The sequence below is a fragment of the Sardina pilchardus genome, chromosome 18, assembly GCF_963854185.1.
Source record: "Sardina pilchardus chromosome 18, fSarPil1.1, whole genome shotgun sequence".
NCBI lineage: Eukaryota > Metazoa > Chordata > Actinopteri > Clupeiformes > Clupeidae > Sardina > Sardina pilchardus.
The window spans coordinates 8,099,527-8,113,020 of NC_085011.1; the positions used below are offsets into that span (position 1 = coordinate 8,099,527).

The 13,494-nt window shown below is 50.4% G+C and overlaps 1 protein-coding gene across 1 annotated transcript in view; it reads left to right on the top strand.

Annotated features, from left to right (window-relative positions):
* Positions 1–13,494, top strand: part of tacc2 (transforming, acidic coiled-coil containing protein 2) — a 73,822-nt gene that overhangs the window by 45,069 nt on the left and 15,259 nt on the right. Inside the window, exons 7-8 of the mRNA XM_062520025.1 lie at positions 9,929–10,053; positions 11,197–12,757. Of these exons, the coding sequence (XP_062376009.1) occupies positions 9,929–10,053; positions 11,197–12,757 (1,686 nt within the window). The remainder of the gene's footprint in view (positions 1–9,928; positions 10,054–11,196; positions 12,758–13,494) is intronic.

Below are 13,494 nucleotides of genomic sequence, written 5' to 3' on the forward strand. Positions count from 1 at the left end.
ACCTGCCCGAGGATGGGAGCCGTGGAGTCTGCGGAGCAAGGACAGGCCACCTGTTCCAAACAGGAGCACACGGAGACTATGTAAGTCCATCTAGACAACCCCCCCTCCCCCCTTACCCCATCTACCTGCAGCCAGGGAGCCACGTTTGGGGTAGATTTGGTGAGGAGATGGGGGTTGGGGGTAAGTCTTGTGTTGATGTGAAGGTGGGGGATGGAGGGATGGAGGGAAGGAGGGAGGGGAGGAAGGGAGGGAGAGAGAAGGAGAGAGGGGATGACGTTGTTCCCGTCAGCCGTGTGAGTGTGATTGTTATTGTCTGGTGCTGGTGCTTTCTCGGAATGATGGCGCGTTCGGCGTCCCAGTGTCAGGTGATCGTGTCAGCACACGTGCTCGTAGCCAAGGACGCTGTGTGTGTGCATGTGTGTGTTTGTGTGTGACAGGAACAAGTCACAGAAAATGTGGGGTGAGTGAGTGCTGCTTTTGTTGCTGTTGTTGTTGTTGTTGTTTACATGCAGGCTGTATGTGTTGACGTAAACATGTGTCTGTGCTGAGGAGGATGTAGCTATGTGTTTGTGTGTGTGTGTTTGTGTGTGTGTGTGTGTGCGTGCTCATGTAGCCTATGTGAGAATTCACACAACTGGACCGTGTCTGAAGGCATTGTGTGGCTGTGTGTGGGGCTCATGCCAGCAGTCGTGTGGATGATGGTAATTTTCTGGGGGGATGGAGGACTGGGCTGCAGCAGTATAGCGAGACGGAGAGAAAGAGAAAGGGAAAGAGAAAGGGGCAGAGAGAGATGGAGAGACAGAGAGAGAGAGAGAGAGGGAGAAAGGGAGATGGTGACTGTGCTGAAATAGAACACAGTGGTGCGGGGGAGTGCGGAGCGAAGAGAGGGGAGAGGAGGAGAGGGGGAGAGAGCCGCTATATTTATGGCTCAGACTGGCAGACGAGAGGATGGGGGGGGCGGGGGGAACGGAGCATGACAGACAGGCACGTTGGAGGTGTTTGTGTACCTGTGTGTGTGTGTGTGTGTGTGTGTGTGTGTGTATGTGTGTTTTCCCTGTGTTTTCCTTTGTATGTACTGTACATGTCCATGTGTCTATGGGAAAGAGCTGATTCTGAGGACGCTGGCTTCTCGCACCTTTGTGTGTCCGTGCACAAAGCAGTCTTACCCCATTAATGTATGCACACCTCTCTTTGTGTCAGATCTATTTTTATCTCAAAGCATCAGATCAAACAGCACAATGTAACATGCCACTGGCAATCCACCACAATCCACCACAATTCCCATGTTTTTGAATCTTGTTACATGTCCTTATTCCTGTGACAATATTTTTTAATTGCTAATTCCTGTGACAATATCTTTGAATGTTTCCTCATTGAGTGTTTTGGGTGTTGGATGGATTTCACCAGCGGATGGTGGCTGTTGCTGTAGGTTAAACTCAAAGCTGCGCGGACCCTGGTCTGTCTTTGAAAGCGTTTGCCAATAGAGGGAGATGTGCTCTCACCCATGAGTAATAGCTTTTAGCCTTTTCAGTCTTTCTGGTTATGTAACACTTTTAAGTGTACTTACATAAGAACACTTCACCTGACCACTTTTTATGAAAAAAAAAAACCCAAGACCAAACGGAAGACAAGTATGTACTGTATAGTTTTATTTCCGAGGACACAGTGTGTGAGTTTAACTTAAAAGAAAAAACAACAAAAAAAAAAAATCTTGTACCATGCTACATTCCCAGTCTCATGGCGCTGGGTGGAAAAGCTTGTAAATTTGAGCCAAAAAATCCCTACTGGTCCCACTTTATCCATGACCTCATGAACTGCAGTCGGGATTAGCGACGGGACATCCAGCAAAGCAAGCAATTACTCCAGTCAATAGCCAAACCCATTGTTTGTGTACTAGTGTACACAGTGGTTCATATTTGAGTTGTGGAAGTATCGAGTGTTAGTCATATATGGGCTATGCTCAGAGGGAACACGCTGGCCTGTTTGGCACAGCTCTGTTTGTTCGTAAGCAAAGTGACCGGTAGGTCCTCCAAAAATGTGTGTTATTTTGCCCGACTGGCAGGAGTTGCCTTCAGGAGCATGCTGTGGCCATGTAAATCTTTGACCTCTTATGAGTCATTGTTTCTTAGAGGAGACCATCTGGTCTAATAACGGGAGATTAGCAGGGCTGTACAGATGGAGCTTTTGGGGAAAAAGGCGCAAAGCTGGACAGAAAGCCCAGCATAACAGCACTTTCTGAGTGGTCAGTTTTTAGGCAAAGCATTGTTTATTAAAGTTTGTTTCAAACATGTGAAATATCTGATGATGGCTTGTATAGGGTCTTTGTTTTTGATGCGTGTTTGGCTGTTTGCACAGAGAGAATCAGTTATTTTGTCCTAATCAGAGTTTCAGGGTTCTAGACTCATTGTTTCTAAAACGTTATACAGTAGTCGCTCTTTTCTTCTAGCTCGTCTCTACCTCTGTATCCTGTACTGTAGTCTCCCCACTACACAGAACTGGATTGATCTTCAAGTTGTCACACATCTTCTCTCTCTCTTTCCAACTGAGTTGTTCATGAATATACATCTTAACTCATGCATGTGTGTGTGTGTGTGTGTGTGTGTGTGTGTGTGTGTGTGTGTGTGTGTGTGTGTGTGTGTGTGTGTGTGTGTGTGTGTGTGTCTTGTCCCGACCCACACACTCCCTGATGCGGTTCCTCTGACATGCCTTGTCTAGCCCGTGTGGGACGAGCGTTGTGACGGGTGCAAATTGAGTTTTTGGCTCCCCTGACCAGCTGCACCACCTACAGTACCCAACCCAACCTGCCCAGCAGCCGCTAGCCGCTGACGCTCAGTTTGAGTGGACAGGCAGGACCCGAGTCGTGAGTCCAGTCATGCAGAACGCATGAAATATTGAAGAGGAGGCTGAATATTTTTAGGGGCCTTTTTGTTATTGCAGTGACTAGAGCAAAGAGGAAAGAAACAGAGTGATTTAAAGGAAGCACCTTCCTCTCACATCCCTCAGTCCAAGCCTCAGAGTTATGATTCACTCCATGACTATACTGTATATTTAGTCATTGGTTTCACTTTTATTGTCTCTCTATCTATCCCTTCTCTGTGCAGTCTCTCGTTATACTCGTCCCATATTTCTCTCTCCAACCATCCCTCGCTCGTAACATCACTCTTTCAGTTACATCACCCTGCAGCACTTTGCTGACATCTGTTCCGTCTCCTCCATGGAAGGGCATCTAGCGTTACACTGTGAAAGTCCCTCAGTGTAAATATGATGGCCGTATAATGAGAAATACACACTAGGCGAATGAAAACATAACTATGTCATATTTCAAATGATACGCCTCTGTGGAGATTGGGAGGCTTGGATGGAGGCTGTTTTAATGGTGGGTGGATGGGTGGGTGGTGGGTGGTAGGATGGGGTTTATGTACCCCGAGGCTAACTTCCCCCTCCCTGCTGAGATCAGTCATTTCCCCCCCATCTTCCCACCTCTCATCCAAACCTCCAGAGACCGCACTTGGGAAACGAATCCCCTAATCTAACCCCCCTCCATTTGCTCAAACACAGAAGACCGCTCACAGGGATTGTCTTGGTTTTTAGGAGATATTTTTCACCCATTAAGTTCTTTCCAGAGGCTGCTGTTCTCTGCGGGATCCAGATGTGGAGAATCTGCCAGTGTGTGTGTGTGTGGTGGGGTGAGGGTGGCCGCCAGGCGCTACCGCAGATGATCCGTCAGTCAGCAAGCCCGACTCGACTCTTGGGCTTAAGCCTGATGTGTCCCTGGAGCTTTTGTCAGCCTGAGTTGTGGAATAACAGTGGATTAAACCCTGGGTGTTAACCTGCCACGGAAAGATTCATGTCTCCTCATAAAATGTGTGCTGCACACCCGTGGCTAAAGGGCTACTGTGAGCACTTACGAACAAACTTGCACTGTGCGCATTTAGCATGTACACAGAAGCTCTCTCTCTCTCTCTCTCACACACACACACACACACACACACACACACACACACACACACACACACACACACACACACACATACACACATACACATGTATTTGTGCATAAGAGTAAAGATGCCACCCGCACTTGCTGACTGTGGATAGAGCCTAAATGCCACCATGGTTGGCTGACGGGAGACTTGGCACTGCCGTGATACATCGCCAGTGAATTAAGACGAAGCCTTTGAAACCGTCCAGCGAGGGAAGAAGGGAAGACCGGGTGGGAATAGAGCCGTTGGTGTGAGTGAAAGAGAGAGATAGAGGGAAAGAGAGAGAGAGATGGGGTGAGAAAGCAAAGGAGGAGAGGAGGCGGTGGCTGTCGCAGGTGTTTGTGCGGGTGTCGGGTTGCCCTGTGAGCCCTTAGTGTGAGAGGGGCGTGAGGAGACAGGAACACAGAGAGCCACCAGTGTCTGCAGGGCCGGGGAGACTGGCGCTAATCCAATAACCCGCTAATCTCACAGCTGCTGTGGGCCTCCGTCCTCTCTCTCTCCCCACATCCCTTTCTACTCGGCCCTTTTCTTTCAGCTCGCTCCATTCCCTCGTCTCCGTTTTCCCCTCTTTTTCAAATGATTATTCCATTCCCTCACTCTTTTCCCCCTTTCACCCTTCTCTCTCTGTCTACATCTCCTCCTCCCCCTCTCCGTCTCTCCCTCCTTCTATCACCCTTTCATTTAGCTCCAGCCTCTTTGTTTGCCTCTCCAACCATCTGTGTCTGTCACCTACTTCACCATGCTGGCATGCGTTGGCCCATCGCTCACGCAGTGTCACCCTCCTCTATTGACAAGAGAGTGACTAATAGCGCCGGTTCCTAATTCCGCGCGTCCCTCCGGCTCACAGAATGGACGTGTGACTGACCGGCTCCTAATTCGGTGCCACTGACCTCATGGCTCTGGCTGGTCTCTAAAATGGGCACCCCAGCGGGTTAGCGAGCAGAACGGAGGAAGGGGACGAGAAGGGGAGGAGTGACCGGTTTAGCCAGGTGCATCCCAGTTTCAGTCCATCTGTCTCGGGGAAGGACAGGTAGCAGCACAGCCCTGTTTATGGAGGAGTATATTTTGACTGAGGCGCTGAGGTGGGGTGGGGGGTACAGACTAATGGTGCGTCACCGTCTGTGGTGGCAGCGCCAGTCGCGTCTGTGCCAAGGCAACTGTCTCCAGGCAGGAGAGGGGAACTGTCTCTAGGCAGGAGCGATGTCTGTCTGGGCTTGGCACCACAAAACATCTCTCTCTCTTTCTGTCTTTGTCTCTCTGCCTCTCTCTTTCTCTCCCTCCCTCCCTCTCTCTTGTTGTCCTTTTTAATTCTGTGTTTTTCTTTGTTTCACAATTTTGATAACTACTCCTGTTTGTCTTATGTGATGCTCCTCTCCTCCTCTCCTCCTCTCCTCCTCTCCTCCTTTCCTCCGTCTCCTCCCTGTCTTCTCCAGTTTCACGCTCCTTGCTGAGCCTTGTGTGCTCTGTCATGGGTTGCCAAATGTGACACAGTAGACCGGCGCTGGGAATGAAATGTGATATTTCGCGTGCTCACCGGCAAAATAAAAAAGCAGCGAAAGGGATTCTGTTGTGGGTGCTTTTCTCAGTCTCAGTTACTGGCCGCAGGCTTTGTCTTTTCAGAAGGATTCCTTTCCAGTGTCACTAATATTTCTCTACTTCTGAGCTCTGATATAATTTAAAATAAGCAATAGCCCTGGGAGAAAGTGTGAATAGAGATATTATGAGCGTTAGCATTCAAGATGTGTGTACAAAAAATCCTGATGCTGAAGCAGAGCTTCACTTCTCTTCTTTTCTCCTCTTTCTTTGTGCTCCACTACTATGTCTTTTGCAATCCTTTGTTTTGATTACCACTTGAGGGGGACATTGAGTTACCATTCGGTGAGAGTCATTCCGCAGCAGAGAGCTTATCCTCAGGATACATTATATCGGAGGTAGAAATCAACCGTGGGCTTTTGTTTGTGCACTGTGTGTTGAGAGAGAACTTGGACTCTTAGCTCATGTATTTATGCAGTGTTTGTTGTATTTTGCCATGTACACAACAATTTGGTGTTGCACAAACACAGATGTTTAAATATGTATATTTTTACAAAATTGGCTCATATTGCTGAAAGTGTTCAGTCGTGTTTATATTTGCAGATGGACTGATCGAGAGTGCCTGTGTCTGTTGGTGGTGTGAGCGCTTTTGTTGGAGTAAGCTGGCACTGTGAGCTCGACCGCATCGATACAGATGGCATGAGCTGAGCAGTTCTTTGTTTCCATGGAGACGGGTGTTTGGATAGTTCTGGAAGCATCTCTGCCATCGGGGCAAAGCTGGGGATAAACACCTGCCAAGAGATCGCTTAATGTTGTCACATAGATGCCAATGGTGGCAGTTTAAACCTGATGTTTCTTTAAATGAGACGACATGATAATGATCAGTTGTGCAAAGAGGCTTGGTTAGTTGTATCGTATCTGGTCAGTATCTACGAGTGTTCACCAGATTTGGACTGTGGCCATGCCTTAACTGTGTTTATGCTCAGGCTGTGTATTCTGAGGCATTTTTTCCTAAATACATCATTGCAATCTGATTGCAGGATCAACCAGTCCTCTGAGCTTTATGGTGTATTTACTCTGAGATTTGATTTGGGTTTTAGTCAAATGTCATCTCTCTCTTTCCCTCTCTCTCTCTTTCTCTCTCTCTGTCTCTCTCTCCAACTTCTCTGTGTGTGGAGGTGACCTGCCCTAAGGTTTGCAGACCTAAGAGCTGAGACAGACAGCTGTTTCACCACCTCTCTCCTCTTCTCTCTCTCTCCTCTCCTCCTCGCTCCTCTCCTCTCCTCTCCTATCCTCTCCTCTCCATCCTACTGTGCTGTTTGTGGTCTGGGCCATTTTTCTGTCCATCAAAGTCACGCGTCACCTTTTAAAAAGCCATTAAACCAGCTTTGGGCTTCACGACCCACAACCCCCCCCCCCCCCAGCCCCTCCAACATGAAGTGGGATGCTGCTAATCCCCCTCCCCAGTCTGGGTCCTCTGCTGGAAGCACTCTGCACTCTCAGATCACAGTGTGGGGTCTTGCACCACCCAAGGTTCAGGAGACCCGCTCTGGATGTAGCCATCGACCACACGCGAGACTCTACTATTGGATGTTCCGGATCAATAGCCATGCCTCTGCTATTTACCCTTCATTTTCACAGCATGTGTGTGTGTCAGTGTCTGTGTGTGTTTGGCATTGGGATTGGACTATGGCGGCATAAGGGACACATAAACCTAAGTGCCATTATCCTTCTTCACACTCTCACACTCATACACACTCTCTGCTTTATTGAACCATAAAAACATAAAAAGTGGCGATTCTCACATAAACAGAACATGGTTGTCAATTGCATACAATTGAGAAACTTTTCACAGCAACATCATCACCTTCGCAAAGAGACCTGCTCTGTCTGATCCCCAACCAGACAACCAGACTCATCAATGGCTCTCCTCAAAGAACCCATGCAGAACCTGAAATGAGTCTAGTGTATGGTGACTGTAATGCAAACAGACTATAGGAGTGTGTGTGTGTGTGTGTGTGTGTGTGTGTGTGTGTCAGTGTGACAATAGTAGTCTTCTTTAGTGGACTCACTGGGTGTGTTCTCTGCACTCTGACCAAAGCAAGGGTTTGCTTATTAGAATTCAGTGCAGCAAAGACACACAGAGAGAGAGAGAGAGAGAGAGAGAGAGAGAGAGAGAGAGAGAGAGGGGAGGACGGGAGACCATGAGAGGGATGGAGAGAGGGAGGTTAGAGAGAAGGAGGTAAAGACCGAGACTAGAGGAGAGAGAGTGTGAGGAACACACAGAGAGAGAGAGAGAAGCTGAGAAGCCAGCCGTCATCGCAGACAGGGAGCTAATTTTCAGTGCCAGAAGAGAAGGGTGTGTGATTTTACTCACACCATCAGAGAGAACGCAGTACTGAACAGTGCAGGGGAAGAGAGAGAGAGAGAGAGAGAGAGAGAGAGAAAACCAGTTAAAAGTACTAGAGACAAAGGAGAGAGGGAGCATGTAGAAAGACCCAGAAAGAGAGAGGAACAGCAGAGGATGGAAACGGAGAGAAATAGGGAGGGGTGTAGAGATCAGGCACTGGCAACGAGATTCTGCAGGTGGTGAGTCTTCGCATCGAGCCAGATCGGGGACGGCGAACGTTTATTTGGAGTTAACATCGGCAGAGAAGACAGGAGGCGGACAAGCCCATAAGCGAAGGAAATTACCGGGGAGAGCTGGAGGCAGCAGCCTGGGAGGGGTACAGGAGAGGGAGAGAGAGAGAGAGAGAGAGAGAGAGAGAGAGAGAGAGAGAGAAAGAAAGGAAAGGGAGAGGGGGAGAGAGAGAGGCAGAGGGAGAGAGAGAGAGGGACGGAGAGCGAAAGGGAGAGGGAGAGGGAGAGAGACAGGGAGAGAGAAAGGGAGAGGGAGAGAGACAGGAAAAGGGAGAGGGAGAGAGACAGAGGGAGAGGGAGAGGGAGAGGGAGAGGGAAAGGAGGAGGGAGGTGGGGAACCACGGACAGACGGAAGCACGGAAACCGGAAGGCGCACGCGTGGCATGCGCGCGTTAGTGTGAGCCTGCCTGCGTGTCTGGTGGTGACGCTGGAAGGAAGGATAGATAGGTAGAGAGAGAGGGAGAGAGATGGCGGTAAGCACATGGCAGGCTCTGTCGCCCCTGCAGTGGGCGCGCTGGGGATGGGACACGCTGCTGGGGGGAGCCGCTGGACCCGGAGGGGCGGCGGGAGGGGACGGAGACGACCCCGCCATGGGGCTCCTCCACCGCCTCTCCTGGGGCTCCCGCTACGACTACATGATCCAGGCGGACCGGGGTCTGACCAGGCAGAGGTGAGCTGGGCTGGGGAAGGGGCGCTGGAGGGGGGCTGGGTGCAGGCTAGGCTGCCTGGCTGGCTGGCTGGCTGGGAAGGAGTGATGGACAGGATGGGTGGATATAGTGAGAGAGAGGACGGAGGTCTGGATGGGTGGATATAGTGAGAGGGAGGACGGAGGTCTGGTATTGGGGAGGTGCTGATGCTACAGCTGGCGCTGTTGCTAGGGCTGGAGACATTGCAGAATACTACTGTGTAATGAGATGTATATGGAGACTTCTATGGAGACTGTGTGTGTGTGTGTGTGTGTGTGTGTTTGTTTGCCTGTATGTGTGTTTATCTCTTTGATCAATTCTGTCACATGCCATGATTGATGAGCACACTACCCACATCAAGCGGTTTTGATACATGACCATGTCACTGATTACTGTGTGTCATACTGTGTGTACATCTGCGTCTGCATGTGCATCTGCGCGTTGTGTTTGACTCCGTTTCCCCAGCATTGGCAATGGACCTGCAGGCTGCGGGTTGTGTATGTATGTGTGTGTGTTTGTGTGTGTGTGTGTATGAGAGAGAGGGCTGGAGAGGGGAGAGGTTGGAGCAGAGATGTCTTTGCTGCAGCGGGCTGAGGCTCTGTCTCTCGGCTGCAGATTCAGCGCTTTCCTCCCCCAGCCCTGATAATCCACCGGGGAACGCTCAAACAGCAACGCAGGCACACCAGGGCTTTTGTTTACACGGCCCTGAGACCACCATGAGGAAAAAAGGCCATAAATATTCCCCCCCAGCACCGGCCAATCGCTGATATACGACCTCATATGCTGAGATTAAGGCTGTATGACAATTACGCTGAGATATCTGTGTGTCTCAGAAGATGTAGGCTGTTTTTTATTGCTGGAGGGTCTCGAGGGAACCTTTTTTTTATACCTATGATGTCCATTTGTTGTGGGTGTAGATGAAGGATCTCGTGAAATGTGTTCTCACAAATGTTTTGATGCAGTTTGTCTGGCAGCATCATAAATCTAGAGATATTAACTCTCTCTCTCCTTCCCCTCTTCTCTCTCTCTCTCCCCCCCCCCCCCCCCCCCTCTCTCTCTCTCTCTCTCTCTCTCTCTCTCCTGTAGGAGCTCTGACTCTGACGGAGCCTTTGAGACCCCCGAGTCCACCACCCCAGTGAAGGTTGCGTCCCCTGTACTGCCCCCTCCTGAAGCAGACTGCTTCTCGCAGCCTCTGCTGTCTGAAGACACCGGTGAGAAAGCTGGCATCTGCAACCACATTACACACACACACAAAAAAGCCCCTTCCTAAACTCACCACAGAGTGAACTTTCCATAGAGGTCTATGGACTAGCATGCAGGTTTTCTCACTATGAGGTAAGGTGAAGCATTAATGGCCAATAGTAACAAGCTAGTAAATATATTTATCCACATACCTTCTGTCTAGCTTGAGGCCTGTGTGCCTGCTAACACAGGAAAACACACAGGATGGTTCCTGAATGTTATCGGTGAGGGAGCTAAGTCCACGGGTGAATTATTTGTTGTCGTTAAGGGGTTCTTTGTGTAAGGGGTGCAGCAACTGCAGGAGTCCCTGTAAGCTGGTCTTATCAGAGGAAAGCAGACTGCTCAGGTTGAGCCTTTACAGACACAAATACAATGTGTTAGACGTGTTGAATTATTAGCTGAAGATAGTCTGACAGTGGCAAGTCGTTCTGTAAATCTGTCAGTAATAAAACAATAAACTCCATGGTTGTTGGCCTTTACCTTCCACAATATTTATGTAGCTGTGTTGACAGGCTCATAGAAAGTCCTCATTGTTCACTGAGGACCTCTGCAGGAAGGCTTTGGTATTGCAGTTTTGGAGAGAAGAACAGAGTCTTTTGTACAGATGGAAGACTGATATTCCTACAATATCTCCTAAGTGTCTTCTCTGATGGATCAAACTTAGAATTAAAAGATATGAATCTGCACCCCAATGCTTTCTTCATGCTAATGATTCTCATAACGTATATTTCTGGCTAGGACTTGGCTCTTAAATTATGCAGCCCCATTAATCATTATAATTAGTAGCATCAGAGCCAGCTGTGATGCCTTTATCTTGGCTAGATATTACTCTTTCAGTCAAAGGCTGGCTGAAATAAACTCCCTCTCTCACACATATTGGAACCAGAATATCCGCATCCTGGTCACACAACCAGTTTACTACATTACAAGGCTAGACGATTAATTACTAGATAAAGACAGATTAAAGATGAAACGGTAGTTAAAAGATATTTTAAGATATAAAGAGATCGTTAAGAGAATATTAGTATTAATATTAATATTATAATGAGATTTAGATAACGAATCATTTGCTGGTTGTATGTTAAGGCTTTTCCATCCCCCCCCCCCCCCAGGTGTGTTCTCTGGCTCAGCCTCTGCGTCAGTAGCGGACGTCACACTCACCGAGGCCGCCGCTGAAGACTCCGCCCACCCGGACAAACTCAGCCGCTCCGACTCCATCGGCTTCGACGAGAACAAGCCCATCGCGGCCAGCGGAGCGTACGACCTCGACCGCCTCCTAGCCGAGTCCACTTTCCAGGCGGCGCCGTCCAGCCGGACCCCCCTGGCCCGCTCGCTCAGCCTCCAGGCGGGAGAGCTTGACCAGAGCGCGGGCCCCGACGATAAGCCCGCGTACGGGTCGGACAAGCTTCTGAACCAGCAGGCTGACGCCTTCAGCGTGGGCACAGGGAGTGCTCCTGGGACTCTCCGCCGGGCCAAGAAAACCCGACCGGGCTCCCTGAAGAAGAAGCCCCTGTCCAGGCAGAACTCCAACCCGGAGAGCACCTCGCCCAAGTCCGTGTCTGCCAACAGCACCCCTGAGGGGAAGAAGAAGGCCAAGCCCAGATCGGAGAGCCCTCTGCAGGCCGCTGAGGAGCAGTGCGGCCCCTCGGCCACCCCGAGCCCCGGGGGAACTCTCCGGAGGAACCGGGTGAAACCACGAGTGGACAGTCCTCCGCCTCTGGTAGAGGAGACCACGCCTCCCAGCCCTGCCCCTGACCCTCTCCCTGTCCCTGCTGTTGCTGTTGCCGCTGCCCCCCCAACCACCCTCTGTCCAGAGGAGACCCCTCTGCCCACCCCAAAGTCTCCCGTCCCGAACGAAGAATCCCCCATCCCACCCTCGGCGTCCTACAAATGGGACCCGGACAACTTTGAGGACATCGACCCGTTCGCTACCGGCGGCAGCAAGATCGCCAACTCGCCCGAGCTCACCAGGAAGACCTTCAGCTCGGGAGTTGAACCGGCCGAGAAGCCCGTACCCGCTTCGTCCGCCTCTGCCGCCGCGGTCGCCAAAGCTCCGGCTGTCCCCGCCGAGGAGACCCCGATCTCCGTCCCGTCGGTCAGCGCTGCGAGCGCCGAGGAGCAGCCGCTGAACAAGCGCCAGCCCGTCAGGCTGGAGTTCGACTACTCGGAGGAGAGCGGAGAGACTCCTCCTAGCGCCGCCGCGGCCGCCACTGCGCCGCCACCCAAGAAGCTGGGGAAGAAGCCCGGTGCCAAGATGCCCCTCCGCAAGCCCAAGTTCGGCCTGAAGAAGGCCGCCCCGCCGCCACGGCTGGAGCCGCTGGACAACGCGCCCGCCGCGCCTCCGGCCAACCACGAGGACGACATTCCCATCCCCAAGGGGAGCTACAGCTTCGACCCCAACAAGTGGGACGATCCCAACTTCAACCCGTTCGGGTCGACGCAGAGCGCCATCCCCAACTCCCCGCGCCTTTCCGAGGGCGGCTACAGTTTCGATCAGGACGCCATCGACTCCATCGACCCGTTCAAGTCCACCAACAAGATGGCCAACTCGCCACCCAAGCCCTCCACGTTTGACGTGTCCGCTAATGACAATGAAAATGACAATGACAATGTCGGGGAGCTGGAGGATCAAAACCAGAACAAACTAGCAAAGAAGAAGAAACCAATCAAGTCGTAAGTTTGCTGTTGAAACATGACCCAACACAACACAGCACTAACACAAATATGCACGTGTCCATCCACAAAACTTTTGCCTACTCTTTTCCTGTAGGTCTGTCTTGTCTTAGTTTCAGGGCTACAGTATGTTTACATTTACACCACGTGTACACACATTTGATTCTAATTGTGACAGTAGCTGGGTTTCCATCCAACCTTTTAACGTGTGTTTTGCCCGTTCAGTAATGTGCTTATGTAAAGGCTCATAATTGGAAAGAAGAAGAAAAATCATTAGAGGGAGGTGGGTTAACTTTCACTAGGTGGCTCCATTAAGGTTGCCCTGACAACCATATGTTTGTAACAAAACTACTCCCTTGATTAGGTGTGTCTAATTTAGTTCTAATGAGAATAATTAGTGTATGGAAATGAGCACAGACTTACCGGTACATTTACTTTAGCTGCCATAAAATGAGTCCTTTGGATGAAACCTCAGCTATGTTTAGTATTCAGATGAGTGTGTGTGTGTGTGAGAGAGAGTGAGTGTGTGCGTGTGTTTCTTTGTGTGTGTGTGTGTGTGTGTGTGTGTGTGTGTGTGTGTGTGTGTGTGTGTGTGTGTGTGTGTGTGTGTGTGTGCGCGCGTGTTGTTGTTGTATGTACATTTTGTCTTCTCTTGCATACTGCTGTCCTCTGTCAGTCCCCCTGTCACCTATCTGTCTGTCTGTCTCTGCTTCTGGGTCACAGAAAGAACAACAGTT